The sequence below is a fragment of the Didymosphaeria variabile genome (genome assembly GCF_027946475.1).
Source record: "Didymosphaeria variabile strain IMI 356815 chromosome Unknown scaffold_1, whole genome shotgun sequence".
In the NCBI taxonomy this organism is placed as follows: domain Eukaryota; kingdom Fungi; phylum Ascomycota; class Dothideomycetes; order Pleosporales; family Didymosphaeriaceae; genus Didymosphaeria; species Didymosphaeria variabile.
In genome coordinates this window covers 304,847-319,168 of record NW_026611620.1, presented here as the reverse complement: position 1 = coordinate 319,168, position 14,322 = coordinate 304,847, and the positions used below count along the sequence as shown (strand labels likewise).

Genomic DNA, 14,322 nt, shown 5'->3' with positions numbered 1-14,322 from the left:
TGAGCCACTTTCCATAAGTCAATTTGACCAAGACCAATCGTTCCGTAGCTTCTGATCCACCTATGCCACGGCCATCACATCGCTTTCACCACGTAGTCCGTCATAGTAAGGCTGTAGCTGTAGACATTTGTCTGCGGTTTACCATGAACCAAACAGACCCATCGCTTTGCTACCTCGAAGAGGAAGTTGGTATCGAAAGGACAATTGCCATCGTCAACATCGCAGGAGTAGCTTGTTGTTCTAAGACAGTGGTGGTCAACCAAGAGACGACACAGCGCGTCGGTGTTTGCTAGCCGGCTGAACGCATAAGTGTACGTCGATGGGCAAGGAACATGATGCTTCTTGCCATTGAGATGCGCGAACAGCGTACGCAAGGCATCATTCTTGAATCTCACAGCCTGGTGAGCATCTCCAAACACATAGAGCCGCACTAGAACCTGCGTCTTGGTCCTATGCGCGTCGGCAGAGACCCCGTTCTCCGCCATTGGGTCTCCGTACAGGGCGACCAAGTCCTTGTCATCGCCATAGCCTGCATGAGGAAAGCGTTGATGATAAAGCCAATGGATGAAGATCTCGAATGTAACCGGGTTCTGATCCTTCAGCGTGACAGTCTTGGTCTCGGCTTCCTGGAATCTGCCTAGAAGAGCTGCGCGGAAGAACTCCGAATAATGAGTGAGAAGTGCTTCATGAACGACGAACTCGGCTTTGGCCTCGCCGACAATGACAGTTGCGAATGCCTGCTTTACGCCACTACAATGGAGTCAGCAAGGCGCTTTGAAAGTAGCGAGTATAAGGAAGCGTACGAGATTCGCGGACGGCTGCCGGGCGGTTTCTTGGGAGTTCCCGGTGCGGTCGATTCCTGAGAAGTCGACGCCATGGCTGGTGGAGTGAGGGATTGCGGTGGAGAAGTTGCGGAAGTTGTGGACCTGATAAAGGCGGCAGAGCGATTGCGGAAGGCGTGGTTCACCTCAGCCTGTCCCTTTCACCTCACCTTCACCTTACCTTCACCTCACCTTCATCCCACCTTCACCTACGTCTACGCACAAACGTATAGTCACATGACTATCTCGCCTGTAGCGCTGATGAGCCGAAACGGTTGACGAAACTGTTAACATGGCAATGAGAGCAAAGGGCGAGCATGGCTAACTTGCGTTCCGCGGCTCATCGTTGGCAGAGAGGCTGATCTTGATGAGGTCTGACCGTCTCCTCGAAGTTTTTTTTTTTCGTGGCGGTCGATGTGGTCGAGTTTCTCAATGAAATTAACCAACTTGTAGAGCAGCTGAACGAAAAGACGATGGGTAGGAGGTCTTGTCCTCTTGAGTAAGCATTGTTCCCGCAAGCAACGGCTAGCGATGCGGAAAGTACTAGGCGGGTGTATGCGCAAGCCACTCCAAAAATTCACTCATGCGTATGTATTACAAGACAATTTACTCCTGGCAATTTCGAAGGCGGTTAGGGACGTTCATACCTTATTCTCGATAGTTCTCACGTTTGCACACGATTCTTGCTGCAATTCGCGCAACATCGATTGATTCCATAACCCGCTCTATCCTTTCTCGTCTTGCCAGGATCGGTTCACTATACAGTTCTCCTGCCTGTTAACTTCGACTCATCCAATGATGGGATACTTGGAAAGCCCAGAGTTTTTGTGAAGAGAAGTCATGCGCTGTCGATAAGCCTAGGTCAGGAGGGATTGTTCAGACAGGCGCGGATGGTTAAGTTCGTCCTCAACACAGGCAACGTATGGGACTCCACGATTCTTCCCATCTCCTTTCATCTCCTTTCGTCTCTGTTCATACCCCTTGATTTGCTTTCGCCGACTTTACGTTTGCGACACTAGGTATAGGTACTTTCCATGGTAGCTTTCATGGAGTGTCGCTCCAGGTTCCAAGCCGCGCTCGGGCCTCGGCGACGGACCGGCAAACAGCAGATCCGATCGACACTCGACCAGCCTCACCGTGGCCCTCACACTTTGAGGACGGCGACTCCATCATCACGCGCGCATGTACCATCTCATCTAGCTTGGCAATTGAATTTCATCGCTTTGAGGTTCCGCCAACCCGGGTCCATGATGCGCTGGCTAGGCAGCGCCGGCATTCACCTCTCCCGAACGCAATGTCCTCCACTGCCAAGGAACCTTGGATGGTCCCAGTGAAGGTATTCACAGTAAGGTCCGCACTTTAGGGATAATGTATGGAAATTGACCGGGTCAAGGTCACCATGTGGACGCTGTGTGTGGTTGCGCTCCTCTTCTTGGCTTCCCGGTTCGCGGTGCGCGCTTCGACTAAAGGGAAGTTAATGGGCAATGATTACTTTCTGGTCGCTGTCGTGCCCTTCCTACTGGGTGGATCTTCACTTCTCCAATCAGTTATCCAGCAACTGTATCGGACAGAGGATACGCATGCCGACAAAGATCGGACTGCATCCTCTGAACCCACGGACGTCTCGCAGCGCCTCGTGGCAGCCATAGAGCTGATATGGATCGCCATCTATTGTGTGAAGTTTTGCTACCTGGCACAGTTCAAGTTCTACAAGCCGCCGTATGCCTACGTTGTTATAGCCTTGACCCGTTACTACTGGACGGCCGTGGGACTTTGCATCGCTGGTTTCTTGTTCACAATTGTGCAGCCCATTGTACTCTGCCACACAGGAGGTAAATCTTGGCATATTGTTCCATCCCCTCGAAAAGACTAACTCGTATAGAACAATGCCGCTACCATGAAGGCGTCAATACCAGGTCTTGGGAGATTGCCATAATCCTTATCGATATCGTGACCGATGTGCTGGGTAAGTATCAGTGCTGATGCAAGTGATGCGCGCATTGACAGACTGGCAGTCATATCGATACCAATATTGCTCATCCACATGGCCAACACCGTTCGGTCTAACACTATCGTCAACTTTGTTTTCAAAAGTCTATCCATCTTCAACGTCGTGGTGGCTGCAACTCGCTTAGCGCTCCAGTACGATACCGCGGTTAACCGTATCCGATATGTATCGGTAACGTTTTTGCTAGTCATTGAGGCGACCGTCGCTCTTATCATGGTCAGCGTCTCTGCTTATCGAGTCATGTTCCTCGATTTTCTGGCGGGATGGGAGCGAGAAAAAGCGATTCAACCCACACGCCTAATAGTGCGCCAGGGACGACGCCATCCGACGGCGACAGCGGTCGGCGGAGGCAGAGCCAACAGAGGCAGTGACCCAGCGGAAAGCGCCAAGCCGTCCCAGCAACAAGACGGTTCGTTGTCAGACCTGCCTATGCTGTCAAACACGTGAGGAGATTGCTCTCATTGAACGACGAAATTTACCCGCGGGCTTGGCCGAGTCATCATCGCCGGTTGATCTCTCGGAAATCTCATCGCCTAGCCGCGTGGAAGTCCGATCGATCCGTGGTTCTGTTGCAGATCGATCTGTGCATGCGACCCAGCCATGGCCGACGAATGAAAAGTGCGGCTTGCATGCGCGGCACAGTGCCTATGGCTGGCGCATGTTGGCGCGGGAAGATAGTCAGGAACCAACGCCGTTCAGCTCGTGCAAAATATTCCGCCTGCACCGTGCTGTGCAGCGCCTCCAACCCTAACCTTGAGCCCGGAACCAGAGAGCACAATTGCATCTTCGTAACGCTGCATTGGAAGCTGATTTTGAGCTCGACGAGGCAACGACCTTCTCTTTGGAAGAATTGCGAGTGCCTGCCAAAGTTTGGGTCTCTCGCACTCAGGCATCACGAGGGTCACAGCTGCAACGGAGCCTGTGGGCTGTGGCGCTCAAAATGCGGATCGGCAATGCTATGGACAGCAACAAACTTTGACACCTAACGATGTTTTGGTGAGCGGGTCGCAAAAGTAAAGAGGGAAGCGTGGCGCTAGCCCTTCGAAGCGTCTTCTTCCACTCCGGCGGCCCGACTGCCCAGCATGAACGATTGGCCCAGGCATCCACAATCTTCAAAGCTTCTTCTTCAAGTGTGAGGGCGATACTTTCATTCGCCGAGGTTTAAACAAGTACCATTACATCACCAGTCCAGACCTGGCAGGAGATATGTGCTAAACTATGCGCTTTGGGACCTTCAGCACTAGTTTGCCATGCACACTCGTTTTACCCCTGCCGATGATTTCTTCCACCCCACGTCAGCCACGTGAAGGTTGAGTTGATTGTGGAGCTGAGAATCGACCTAACGAAGTCAAAAGAATCGTGTTCCCGCACGGAGGGGCCGCCAGCGTTGTCTCGATTTCAAACTTGATACTCGAGTCCTCTCTCAGGATGTCCGGATTAGTGTTGGATCGCCTGGGATTGGCTTACATCGGACTCGATGTAGCCTGGACAGTCGCTCTCCTTTGTGGCATGGGATTTCTCTATTACCATCGCGAGCTGCCCTGTATTCGGATTCGAAACCTTCCTCTCCTCTTCCTCGGCATCATCCCGCTTCATCTCTATGGCTTTGTATGTGTTCTTGGATACGTCCTTGGGGCGTTGGTGCCGTGCATGGCAATGTTTTGGATCATGAGGTACGTGAAATGCATTGTGTTTGGTCCAACGAAGCTGACTCTGCCAAGCTTATACCTCCCATTCGGTATCGCTATGTTCCAAACCGCCAACAGCCAGTTCTTGCATGTCGCCAGCCGACAGAAGCAATTCGCACACCTCAGCCTGATGAGCGACCAAGCGCCCCTGAAAGAAGAGGAAGCCGAGCAATTAGCGAACAGCCGCTGGCGCAGGATATTACGTGGTGTCGAGCGGGCTGACAAGATCGAACGCCAGATGGTGTACATTGGGCTTGGACTTGCCGTGGAGCTCATTCTCACGCTCTTCGTCTTCTTTGGTTCAAAGAAATTCCACCCGAGCTATGGACTTTGGGACTGGGACACGAGGCCATCAGCTCCTGAGTTGGTCGGCATGGAATGCAGCAAAGGATGGGAGTGGTGGTTATCTATCGTGTGGCAGTTCTTCTGGGCTTGGGTCAGTAATAGCAACGGCATGCGCTGCGAGGACTCTAGCTGACAACCGACCTTAGATATACGCACCGTACATGCTTTGGAAGTCACGCGGTATCAACGATGTCCACGGATGGCGGCTGCAAACCATATGCTGCTGCATTGCTGGGTAAGCATCAACTCAAACATGTGCGATTCCTTCCAATTGCTAACCGGCTGTATTAGGCTTCCTGCTTCGCCAATGTGGCTTGCAGGTCTCTACGCACCAGGAATGACATATGTGAACATGAAGTTCATTCCGCCTATGTGGTTCTCAGTGTGCATCTTCTTCATGGAGCTGGTCACCATTGGTTTCCCTATCTTTGAGATTTTCAAGACCCACAGACTCCGCCAGGAGACATTGGACGCAATTGCCGCGTGGGAAAAGCGGCAAGAGCTTATTTCACCTAGCAGTTCGAACTTCTCTTCGGACTGTTCCACCAAACAAGGCACCGCAGTCTCAAGCAAGTCCTTCACTATCAAGGAAGTTCATCTTGCGAGCAAGAAGTCCATCGACTCCCAGAGGTCCGACCTTTACACCATGGCGGGCCTTGAGAATGCTTTACGCACCAACGCCGTGCCTCTCCTACAGTTCGCCGCTCTGCGAGATTTCTCTGGCGAGAACATCAGCTTTCTCACACATCTCGCGGACTGGCGGCGCTCATGGCTACACTTGTCAGTCTCTACCGCTCAGCATCGTCGCCAGCAGTTCATCGCCGCCGTTTCCATATATGCGCATTTCGTGTCTCCTAGCGTCTCCGAGTTTCCTATCAATATCCGACACGCCAACATGGCTGCACTGCGCGATCTCTTCGAGGATGCCGCGAATCGCATCTTCCGGAAACGATCGATTGCATCCAATTACTCACCTACACCGTTCGAGGACGCGTCGTTAGACTCCGACTCAATGGTCGAGCTAAGATCCGGCGTCAACGTGGGCACTTTTGGACGCGCGAACCTCAACTCTGTCTCAAATATGATTAGACCGGGCTACGAAGATGTCCTAACAGCATATGCGATTCCCGAAGCTTTCAAAGAGACCGTTTTCGATGCCGCGGAGAAGGAGATCAAGTACTTGGTGCTGACGAACACATGGCCCAAGTTCGTCAATGATGCATATGCGTCTTCCCAGCAAGATAACGGCGAGTTAAAGGAAACGAAGCACCACGATTGGTTCAGAAGGTCGATTCTTTGTGACAAATGAAGTCTTTTGGGCAGCGTTTCAGCATCGCGGCGAGACAGCACTTCGCAAGTCGAGTCAATGTCCGCATCATAAGTAATCATAATAATTCACGATACCATAGTAATTCAACTTCCTTGCGGTGCTGAAGATCGTCTAAACTCTAAAAGTGTTTCCATGTCGTGATTGTCTGATAACGCGCGCACCTTCCATATTAGCAGTAGTGCCTCTTTCCTCCCCACCTCCGTCTTATCCCCGCGCCTACCTTTCCATCCACCTCAACCTCATATCTCTCAGCGCCATGGAGAAGAACTTGGCAGAGCAGCCTTTACTCGCGGGCCGACAAGCTCCTAATGCATCATTCCGCAAGCCATTGGCATGCGGTCTCCTTCTTTTGGGTACAGCATCCTTCTTCTCGCACGGTTACGTCAGCGACCTCGTAACACGGCAATGGCGATCCAGTGCCCCCATCTCATTTGAGGCGCAATGCCCTCAGGCCTCTCCATTGATTCCGTCCAAAAGCACGAAAGAGCTGGATGATGCGTGGGAATACCTAAGTTCCGATGCATTCTTTAACAAATCCATCGAGCACCTCTCCGGTGCGGTGCAGATTCCCACACAGAGCTACGACGACATGGGCGATGTGGGGATCGATCCGCGATGGGATATCTTCCACTCTTTTGCATCTTATCTCGAGGAGACCTTTCCTCTGATCTACAAGACACTGGATGTGGAGAAGGTGAATACGCATGGGCTGCTGTTCACGTGGAAGGGGACTGAGGCTGAGCTGAAGCCGACAGTGTTGATGGCGCATCAAGATGTGGTGCCTGTGCCGGACAGCACGATCAATCAGTGGACTTACCCGCCATTTAGTGGGCACTGGGATGGGAAGTTTGTCTGGGGCCGTGGCGCCAGCGACTGCAAGAATCAGCTGATGGGTATTCTGGAGGCGGTGGATGTGCTCATCAACGCTGGGTTCCAGCCGAAGCGAACTCTCGTCTTGAGCTTTGGCTTCGACGAGGAGATCTCTGGAGGGGAGGGCGCAGAGCATCTCGCGCAGAAACTGCTTAAGAGATATGGACACGGCGGCGCCGCTATCATCGTCGATGAGGGTGCGGCGAATCTGGAGGGCTGGGGCGCCAACTGGGCCATTCCTGGAGTGGGTGAGAAGGGCTATGTGGATGTCCTGGTTACGGTTCGCATGCCGGGCGGTCACTCGTCGATCCCGCCAGCACACAACGGCATTGGCGTCGCTGCCGAGCTCATCTCCCTCATCGAGGCGAATCCCTATGAGCCTAAGCTCGACGAGTCAAACCCCTACCTATCCTTGTTGTACTGTGGTGCTGAGCATGCACCCGAATTTCCTAAGGGCCTCAAGCACCTCCTCAGGAAACGCGCACATCAATCTACTTGCGCGAAGAAGGGGAACAAGGACGAACTAGCGCTAGAAGCAGCAAAAGCCGGTCTAGAAATCAAGTACCTCTTCACGACGTCGCAAGCCGTCGACTTGATCAACGGTGGCGTCAAGACAAACGCACTGCCAGAACGCACCACCTTCACCATCAACCACCGCATCAACATCGGCTCCTCCGTCGATGCTGTTCTCTTCCACGTAGCCCAGCTCTTCACCCCAATCGTCAAGAAGCACAATCTCACTCTCAATGCCTTCAACAACGCGACTGAGACGCCCTCGTCTCTCACGCTGTCGACCCGCCCGGAGCACCTGGAGCCTGCGCCTGTCACGCCCACCGGGCCTGGCACACCCTTCCAGATCCTTTCGGGTACCACAAGAGCTCTCTATGGTGAAGACTTGCTCGTGGCGCCGGGTGTAATGACGGGTAACACGGATACGAGATACTACTGGGGTCTCAGTGAGCATATCTTCCGGTATAGTATGGGATGGGATAGGGAGCAGGAGGGGCTGGGTAGAATTCACACTGTGGATGAGAGGATTGGTGGAAAGGCGCATAGGGATGTGACAAGATGGGTGTTTGGGTTTGTGAGGAATATGGATGAGGCGGATTTGTAGGGAGATGGGGGATCGCAAGTGTGATTATTACCTTGTGTGGAAGGTGGAGGGGCGAAGGAATGGATAGTGAAGAGGAGGCAGACAGCGCGGAGCAGAGGGAGACAGCACGGCGGAGCTTGCATACAGAGCATCTGAATTTACGAAATGTAAAGCCGATCTAGTCATGTAGTCACTGGACAGAATAGATTACACAAAGTTCTCCACCAGGTGAGCGCACCTGAGGGTTTGAACTTCATTTCTAATAGCCTCTATCCCCCTTCCACCATCCTTCCCCTACGCCTTCAAACTATCAACATACTCCCTATAAATCTGCACGCAACTCTCATCAAACGCCAACCCCATCCTCCTCGCGTTTCCAAAATCCGCCGTCTGCGGCCAACTATTAAGCAGCCTCTCCGCCTCAGGATCCCTCTCCGTCTTCAGCAGCCCCAACTTCTCCTTCCCGACCACCTCCTCGAACGCCTCGTACATCTCCCCCAGCGTAACCGAGATGCCAGGCATGTAAATCGCGCGAATATGCGACGGCATCGCATCGCTAGGCGCGGCCATAACGCGCACGAAATTCTCGATCATCACCCGCGGAGAGCAGATTACCTGGCGCGCGGCGCGGTCCTCGATCGGGACGATGCATTCCAACCCCGCGAGCGGCTCACGCAGAATACCGCTCAGGAACGCGGCTGCCGAGCGAGACGGCGCGCCAGGCCGCACAGTGACAGTGGGAAGGCGCACTGCGAAGGCGTCGATAAGGCCTCTGCGATTCATATCGTTGATGTGTGCTTCCATGATGAGTTTGTGCGTTCCGTACACGCCGACTGGTGTCGCTGGGGTATCGTCTGTTATAGGGCCGCTTGCAGTGTAGGGAGGTCCGTAAACGGCCTGTGTGGAGGCGTAGACCACGCGGGGTTTCTCACTCAGAGAAGACACCGCTTTCAAAAGGGCTTGCGTAGCTTCCAGATTTACCTTTGTGCTGAGGGCGGGGTTCTCCTCGCAGCCTACGGACATTATGCCGTGGAAGATGAAGATTGCGTGCCAGGTTGGGCGGAGGGAGATGAGGCGGGATATATCCGAGGGGTTTGTCAGGTCTGCGGCGACGAGTTCCAGGTTGGAGGTGGAGGGGTGCACGCCGTTTGGTTGTGGGGGTGCGTGGAGGTCGGTTAGGACGACGTTGCAGGGGCCTTGTTTTAGGAGTTTTGATGCTAGCATTGGGCCTAGGAAGCCTGCTCCGCCGGTGATGAGGATGTTCTTTGTGGTGCTCATTGTGGATGGGATGTCGTTATACTCCCGCTCGCTAGGTAGACGATGCTCTTTCTATAGGATTATAGTCGCAGCTGTACCAAGCGTATGTATGTGGTGGAGTGAAGAAGAAATGAGAACGTGACTCCATCGTGTTTTGCGGGTGTTCGGGTGTAGTAGTGTAAGGACTGCCTCGTCTCGAGGGTAATTGTGGGGATTGCCTCGCGTCGGGGGTGGGGTATAGCGTGTCAATACGAGCTTTAACGAGTCAAGAACGACAATTTTGCGGGAGAGTGGGGTAGGTAGGATATTTGTACATACTTGTTCACTTCTTACAGAATCTCCCCCAGACTACAATGGTTTTCATTACCTCTTACACCCACTCATCCTATATGTACCTACCTCAACAAAGAGAGGGTACGCCTAGATATCTATGACACTCTTGACGAGAATAGCATACGACCTCTTCCTTTATACAATATGCACATGCGTTGCTGTAGCACTTGATCGAGGGAGAGAAGGAATGTATACGTAGGAAGAGTTTGATAGCTTTACACATGGAGCTCGTATCCCACTTATCGCCAAAGAAAGTTTTTTTTTTTCCTATAATTTCGACTACGAGACGGATTCCCCTCAGCTTGGAATGCACACACCGATTTTTACGCCTTCGGACCAGTACGACATCCAAATTCTAGGTGCTTCAGCTGCACAGATGTACTAGGAAGGGTCCAAAACATGAGCAATCCGCCTTTTCTTTTCCATCCAAAAAGCACCCTCCCTTCCCCGTTTGAAACACCCGCAGTACCCTCTACACGCATCAGCACCTCTTCTCTTGCCACCGACCGCTTCTTCCTCAGTCCACCCCCTCCATCATAATCAACCTCGTATCCTCCTGCCCCGCCAACCGATGCGGCAGCGCCTCAACCCTATACCTCTCCGACTCGATCATCCCCTTAAAGCTCTCCAAACTAGGATACTTATTAATCGCGACGATATCCCAGCTCTCTCCCTCCGCCGCAATGACATTCACGACCGGAACTGCCCTGAAGGTGACCTCTGCGCCTTCCGGGATGAGCCCATCACGGAGGACGGACACGTAGCGCGCCATGGCTTCGGCGCCGGTGCAGGGCGTGCCGGCGAGGTGGGCGTGCTCGGGGGCGTAGATGGCGGTGGGGCGGTAGCTCCAGAGGTTGAGCATGTAGATTGGTTTATTTGGGGGAAGGAGGTGGATAAGGAGGCGAGGGCGGGGAGTCGATTGGGGGCAAGGCATTGTGTGAAGATCTTCCTCGATGTGGTGTTTTTGAATCTATGTGGTGATGGTGATATTGTTGCAGTTTAGATATCACATCTACTGTACTCTGTTGCGTGCTTTATAGTCGCGTCCTGGACGCGGGGTAACGTGATGTGTGACGATGGGGAGGCGGAGTTCCGCCCCCAGGAAGGGCGGCTTACGCTCCGGAGGGGCGCTTTATGGGACGTAATTGGACAAGACGAGCAATCGAATAGATAAATGACCCTTGCTTTTTCCTCATTAGTAGTGCATCCTTTTTCCTTATTAGTACCATAGGTAGTGCATGATTTTGCGAAGCAGGCTCTGAGAAAGTCAAGATCTGACTGATTCCGTTCTATGTATAACTGCTGCTTTTGCCTATTCTATTGCACGATAGCACCAGTCGGAATCGCGAAGTCTCCTACTAATAAATAGTTTTTAGATCAGAAGTAGTGTTATCCTTCTTCCTTTCCCAACGCGCACGCACATATACACTAGTATTTCCAAAACAGTGGTACATAGAAAAGTATTACGCCAAGCAGTGGTAAGGCGATCTTTCGCCGATATTGTCAGTAACACAGCGCTGCCTATTAGCCACCGCAATCTCCTGCCTTTCTTCAAAGTCTAAGATTACACATAGTGTAACATCCTCAAAAGAACTCCCTTGCACACTCTTGCAGAACTCGCGCAAGGCTTGGTGGGTTGAGAACGATAGCCACCAGAATCTTACACCTTCGCGTTGCACACGCCCGTTGCGCCAATTTAGTCCCACAGCACGCAGACCTGCGTGATGATTGAACGCGTCTGCTACGTCCCGCGGGCTTGCGGGTGGGAATCTCCGGCCATCAGACGGCGTGATGCGAAGTGAAAAAGGATGCTTCTCATAGTCTGGCTTCGGCAAGCTTGGAAACAGCGAGAAGCGCGGTACACGCGGTCCGCGGGGTCCAGGAAGGCTGAAGGGGAGGGCTTGCACGAGGCCGGTCAGGACCTGCAGTATGCGGCAGCAATCGTTTACCGCGCGTGTAGCGGTGGATTTTGACGGGACTGCGAAACGCATGGCCTGCAGTGCGGTGGCAAGGGCTTGTTGTTCGTATATGCGGAGGGTTGGTGGACTGTTTTCGATGCAGCAGTGGTAGACTAGTTCTTGCACATCAACCCAGGCGTTGAAGAAGTCGGCGAGGAATGAAAGGGTGGAGGAGATGTATCGGAGTTCGCGATTTAGGTCGTAGCCGACTAATATGCGTCTTCCTGGGAATTTGGAAAGGAAGCCGCGCACTAAGTTTTCCACATCGGCGAGCGATGCGTGAACGACGCGGCCGGAGGTTTGTTCGACGTTTGGTTTCTCTTGTAGTGATATAGTTAACTGCCGCGTGTCGTTGTTGTCGCTGAACTCTTTGCCCGTGTAGCACGGCTTGGAAGTCGCGATATCAGTGCATAGCACCGTGAAACCTAGTTCGCTGATCTTGTTGGTGCTTGCATGCCCGTCGGAGTCGGAGCTGCAACCCTCGGAATCGAAAGCAACCAGGACGGCTCCAGGTAGGTGCTCCTTGAGCGTAGGCAGATTAGGGATCTTGGCTTGCCAGAGCGCGTTGATGTTATCGGTCCACTTTCGATCCAGAGAGGAGGGAGTTTTCATGGTGACGAGCGAGGTCAGAGGTACGACATAAGTGAGCTGTAGAATATAGTGAAGAGGGATAAAATGGTGTCGGCGGGTACAAGTAAACTCGTACGCGTGGGCCTGTTTCTTGAACCCTGGCAATTATGTTCGCGCTAGGCTCAATACCGTATCTCGGTCTCCAACTCTTGTCTTGTTTCCCAACACAACCGTACCACTGCGTACGCAAGCCGGAATTGGAAGCCTCAGCTGGGAAGCCGGTTGAAGTTGAAAGGTAGTCGAGTAAAAGTGAGTAGCGCATTGCCTACCCTACTGAGCTTGACTGCTCGTGGTTCAACAAAGCGGCTCATGACCGAGGTGTACTGGATGGCGCTGCTGAGCAGGCTTCCACGAAACGCTAAATATCACGAAGGCCATGGTTGCATGGTTTATCGCGCTTTATTTTGGCTGATATTGAGCTGATATTTGGGTGAATATGCACCAAAGAATTTTAAGCTTCCGAGTGACACTGTCGTTCGCAAAGGGGGATCCTGCTCTTACTTGAATCTCAAAATCTCATCGTCTCGCGCCTAGATCCTTAAGTGTTCGTGTTCTTCCGCGTCACCCACTGCACTAAATCGTCAACATCATCGTGCGTAAGGGCGGCCTCGCTTTCCATCGCTGCCGGCTTCGTATGTGACACTTCCCTCTTCAAACGACTCCCCGCTTTAGGGGCAGCTTTAGAAGCAGCTTTGGAATCTGGCGCAGGCTCCCTGATGATGGGTAGACTCTCTTTAGAAGCGTTTTGAGATTCGCCGCTCGTGTCGTCCTTTTTGGTATCCCAGCGAACAAGTTCCTCGGTGTGGGAGTCCTGTGCTTCTGATCCTGATGGTGTGCTAGTGCCACTGCCTTCATTCTTCTTGCGTACCGGACCTGCGTGCGGACCTTCTTTGCGTGACACCCACCTCACGAGATCGTCGACATCATCGTCGTTTATTGAGTCCCTGTGGGTGGTCTGGCAAGTGGCTATTTCCGAGTCAGATTCTGTTGATGCATCACTGTCATAGCTAAAGTTGTGCTGCACCGTCTCTGCTTGTGGCTGTATCTTTGGGTTCGAATGCGCTTGCTGTAGGGTCCTGGACTGTGGATCATCTTTGCGCGACACCCATCGTACCAAATCGTCCACGTCGGAATGGCCTAAGCTTTCGTGGCCGCTATCTGTCTTGGAGATCTTGTTGGTATCGTCATCCGGTAACCTGCGGGCTTCACCATCGCTTGGAGGATCTCTTTTGCTCACCCAACGCACTAGGTCTTCGATGTCGGAATGGTTGATATCTGAGTCATTGCTGTGGCTGGCGTCTTCCTCGTCATCACTCGCAGTCGATACGTTATCTTCAGGAATCTTAGCCATTGGTGGAGAATCTTTGCTCGCCATTCTCTTTAGCCCGCTCTTCATCCTCTTCGCCAATCCTTCTCTAGGCGGGCTCTGGCTCTCAGGGGTTTTCGGTCTGTTCAGGCCTCTCCGCTGATCATGCTCCGCCTTCCATTTCGACTCAGCGTCCTCCTGCATCTGGGATTCGTTGTGCTTCTGAATGTCGTTCTCAATTTGATTTGAGAACAGCATCGACCGCAACGAATGAAAGCGGGCAAGATGCGGATTCCTCCGGTTGTGCAAGCCTGGCTGATGCGAGGGCGACTGATTTTGAACCTGTGCGCGCTCGTTCTTGTGCGGCAACGGCGACGTTTGCGCCTTCCGGATGCTGTAGTCTTGCTCCGCTAGGTCACGTCTTGATTTGCGATCGCGACTAGTATCTTTGTCAGAGTTGCTGTCCCCGGATAGGCTAGCGTTTTCGTTTTCGTCTTCGCTGCTCGATTTCTCCTCAAATTCCAAGTCTTCCAATATGCGCGACACTTGCGGACTTAGGAGGCTCGCATTTGCGAGACCGCTGCCTTTTGGTATATCAAGTAGCGCCGCTGGGGGCGGTGCTTTTGCGGGTTGCGCGTCAAAGTATGATGACGACATATCTGATGGTGCTTTTTGTCGGATAG

General features: G+C 52.8%; 8 protein-coding genes across 8 annotated transcripts; 3 read left to right on the top strand and 5 right to left on the bottom strand.

The window, feature by feature from the left end:
• Positions 1-74: 74 nt before the first annotated feature.
• Positions 75-877, bottom strand: N0V89_000080 (uncharacterized protein; the record flags this gene model as incomplete). The annotated part of the gene is made up of 2 exons (XM_056208905.1): positions 75-750; positions 804-877. 2 exons carry the CDS (start codon positions 875-877, stop codon positions 75-77), a joined length of 750 nt encoding a protein of 249 aa, XP_056075727.1.
• A 3,620-nt stretch (positions 878-4,497) lies between these two features.
• Positions 4,498-4,995, top strand: N0V89_000079 (uncharacterized protein; the record flags this gene model as incomplete). Its single annotated transcript, XM_056208904.1, has 2 exons — positions 4,498-4,502; positions 4,551-4,995. 2 exons carry the CDS (start codon positions 4,498-4,500, stop codon positions 4,993-4,995), a joined length of 450 nt encoding a protein of 149 aa, XP_056075726.1.
• Positions 4,996-5,199: 204 nt separating this feature from the next.
• On the top strand, positions 5,200-6,171 carry N0V89_000078 (uncharacterized protein; the record flags this gene model as incomplete). Its single annotated transcript, XM_056208903.1, is given in 2 exon segments — positions 5,200-5,208; positions 5,221-6,171. 2 exon segments carry the CDS (start codon positions 5,200-5,202, stop codon positions 6,169-6,171), a joined length of 960 nt encoding a protein of 319 aa, XP_056075725.1.
• A 153-nt stretch (positions 6,172-6,324) lies between these two features.
• On the top strand, positions 6,325-8,176 carry N0V89_000077 (uncharacterized protein; the record flags this gene model as incomplete). Its single annotated transcript, XM_056208902.1, has 2 exons — positions 6,325-6,329; positions 6,445-8,176. The coding sequence occupies 2 exons, from the start codon at positions 6,325-6,327 to the stop codon at positions 8,174-8,176; spliced, it is 1,737 nt and encodes a 578-aa protein (XP_056075724.1).
• Positions 8,177-8,449: 273 nt separating this feature from the next.
• Positions 8,450-9,433, bottom strand: N0V89_000076 (uncharacterized protein; the record flags this gene model as incomplete). Its single annotated transcript, XM_056208901.1, has 1 exon — positions 8,450-9,433. The coding sequence occupies one exon, from the start codon at positions 9,431-9,433 to the stop codon at positions 8,450-8,452; it is 984 nt and encodes a 327-aa protein (XP_056075723.1).
• Positions 9,434-10,262: 829 nt separating this feature from the next.
• Positions 10,263-10,607, bottom strand: N0V89_000075 (uncharacterized protein; the record flags this gene model as incomplete). Its single annotated transcript, XM_056208900.1, has 1 exon — positions 10,263-10,607. The coding sequence occupies one exon, from the start codon at positions 10,605-10,607 to the stop codon at positions 10,263-10,265; it is 345 nt and encodes a 114-aa protein (XP_056075722.1).
• A 601-nt stretch (positions 10,608-11,208) lies between these two features.
• N0V89_000074 (uncharacterized protein) lies at positions 11,209-12,315 on the bottom strand (the record flags this gene model as incomplete). The annotated part of the gene is made up of 1 exon (XM_056208899.1): positions 11,209-12,315. The coding sequence occupies one exon, from the start codon at positions 12,313-12,315 to the stop codon at positions 11,209-11,211; it is 1,107 nt and encodes a 368-aa protein (XP_056075721.1).
• Positions 12,316-12,871: 556 nt separating this feature from the next.
• On the bottom strand, positions 12,872-14,296 carry N0V89_000073 (uncharacterized protein; the record flags this gene model as incomplete). Its single annotated transcript, XM_056208898.1, has 1 exon — positions 12,872-14,296. The coding sequence occupies one exon, from the start codon at positions 14,294-14,296 to the stop codon at positions 12,872-12,874; it is 1,425 nt and encodes a 474-aa protein (XP_056075720.1).
• Positions 14,297-14,322: the final 26 nt, after the last annotated feature.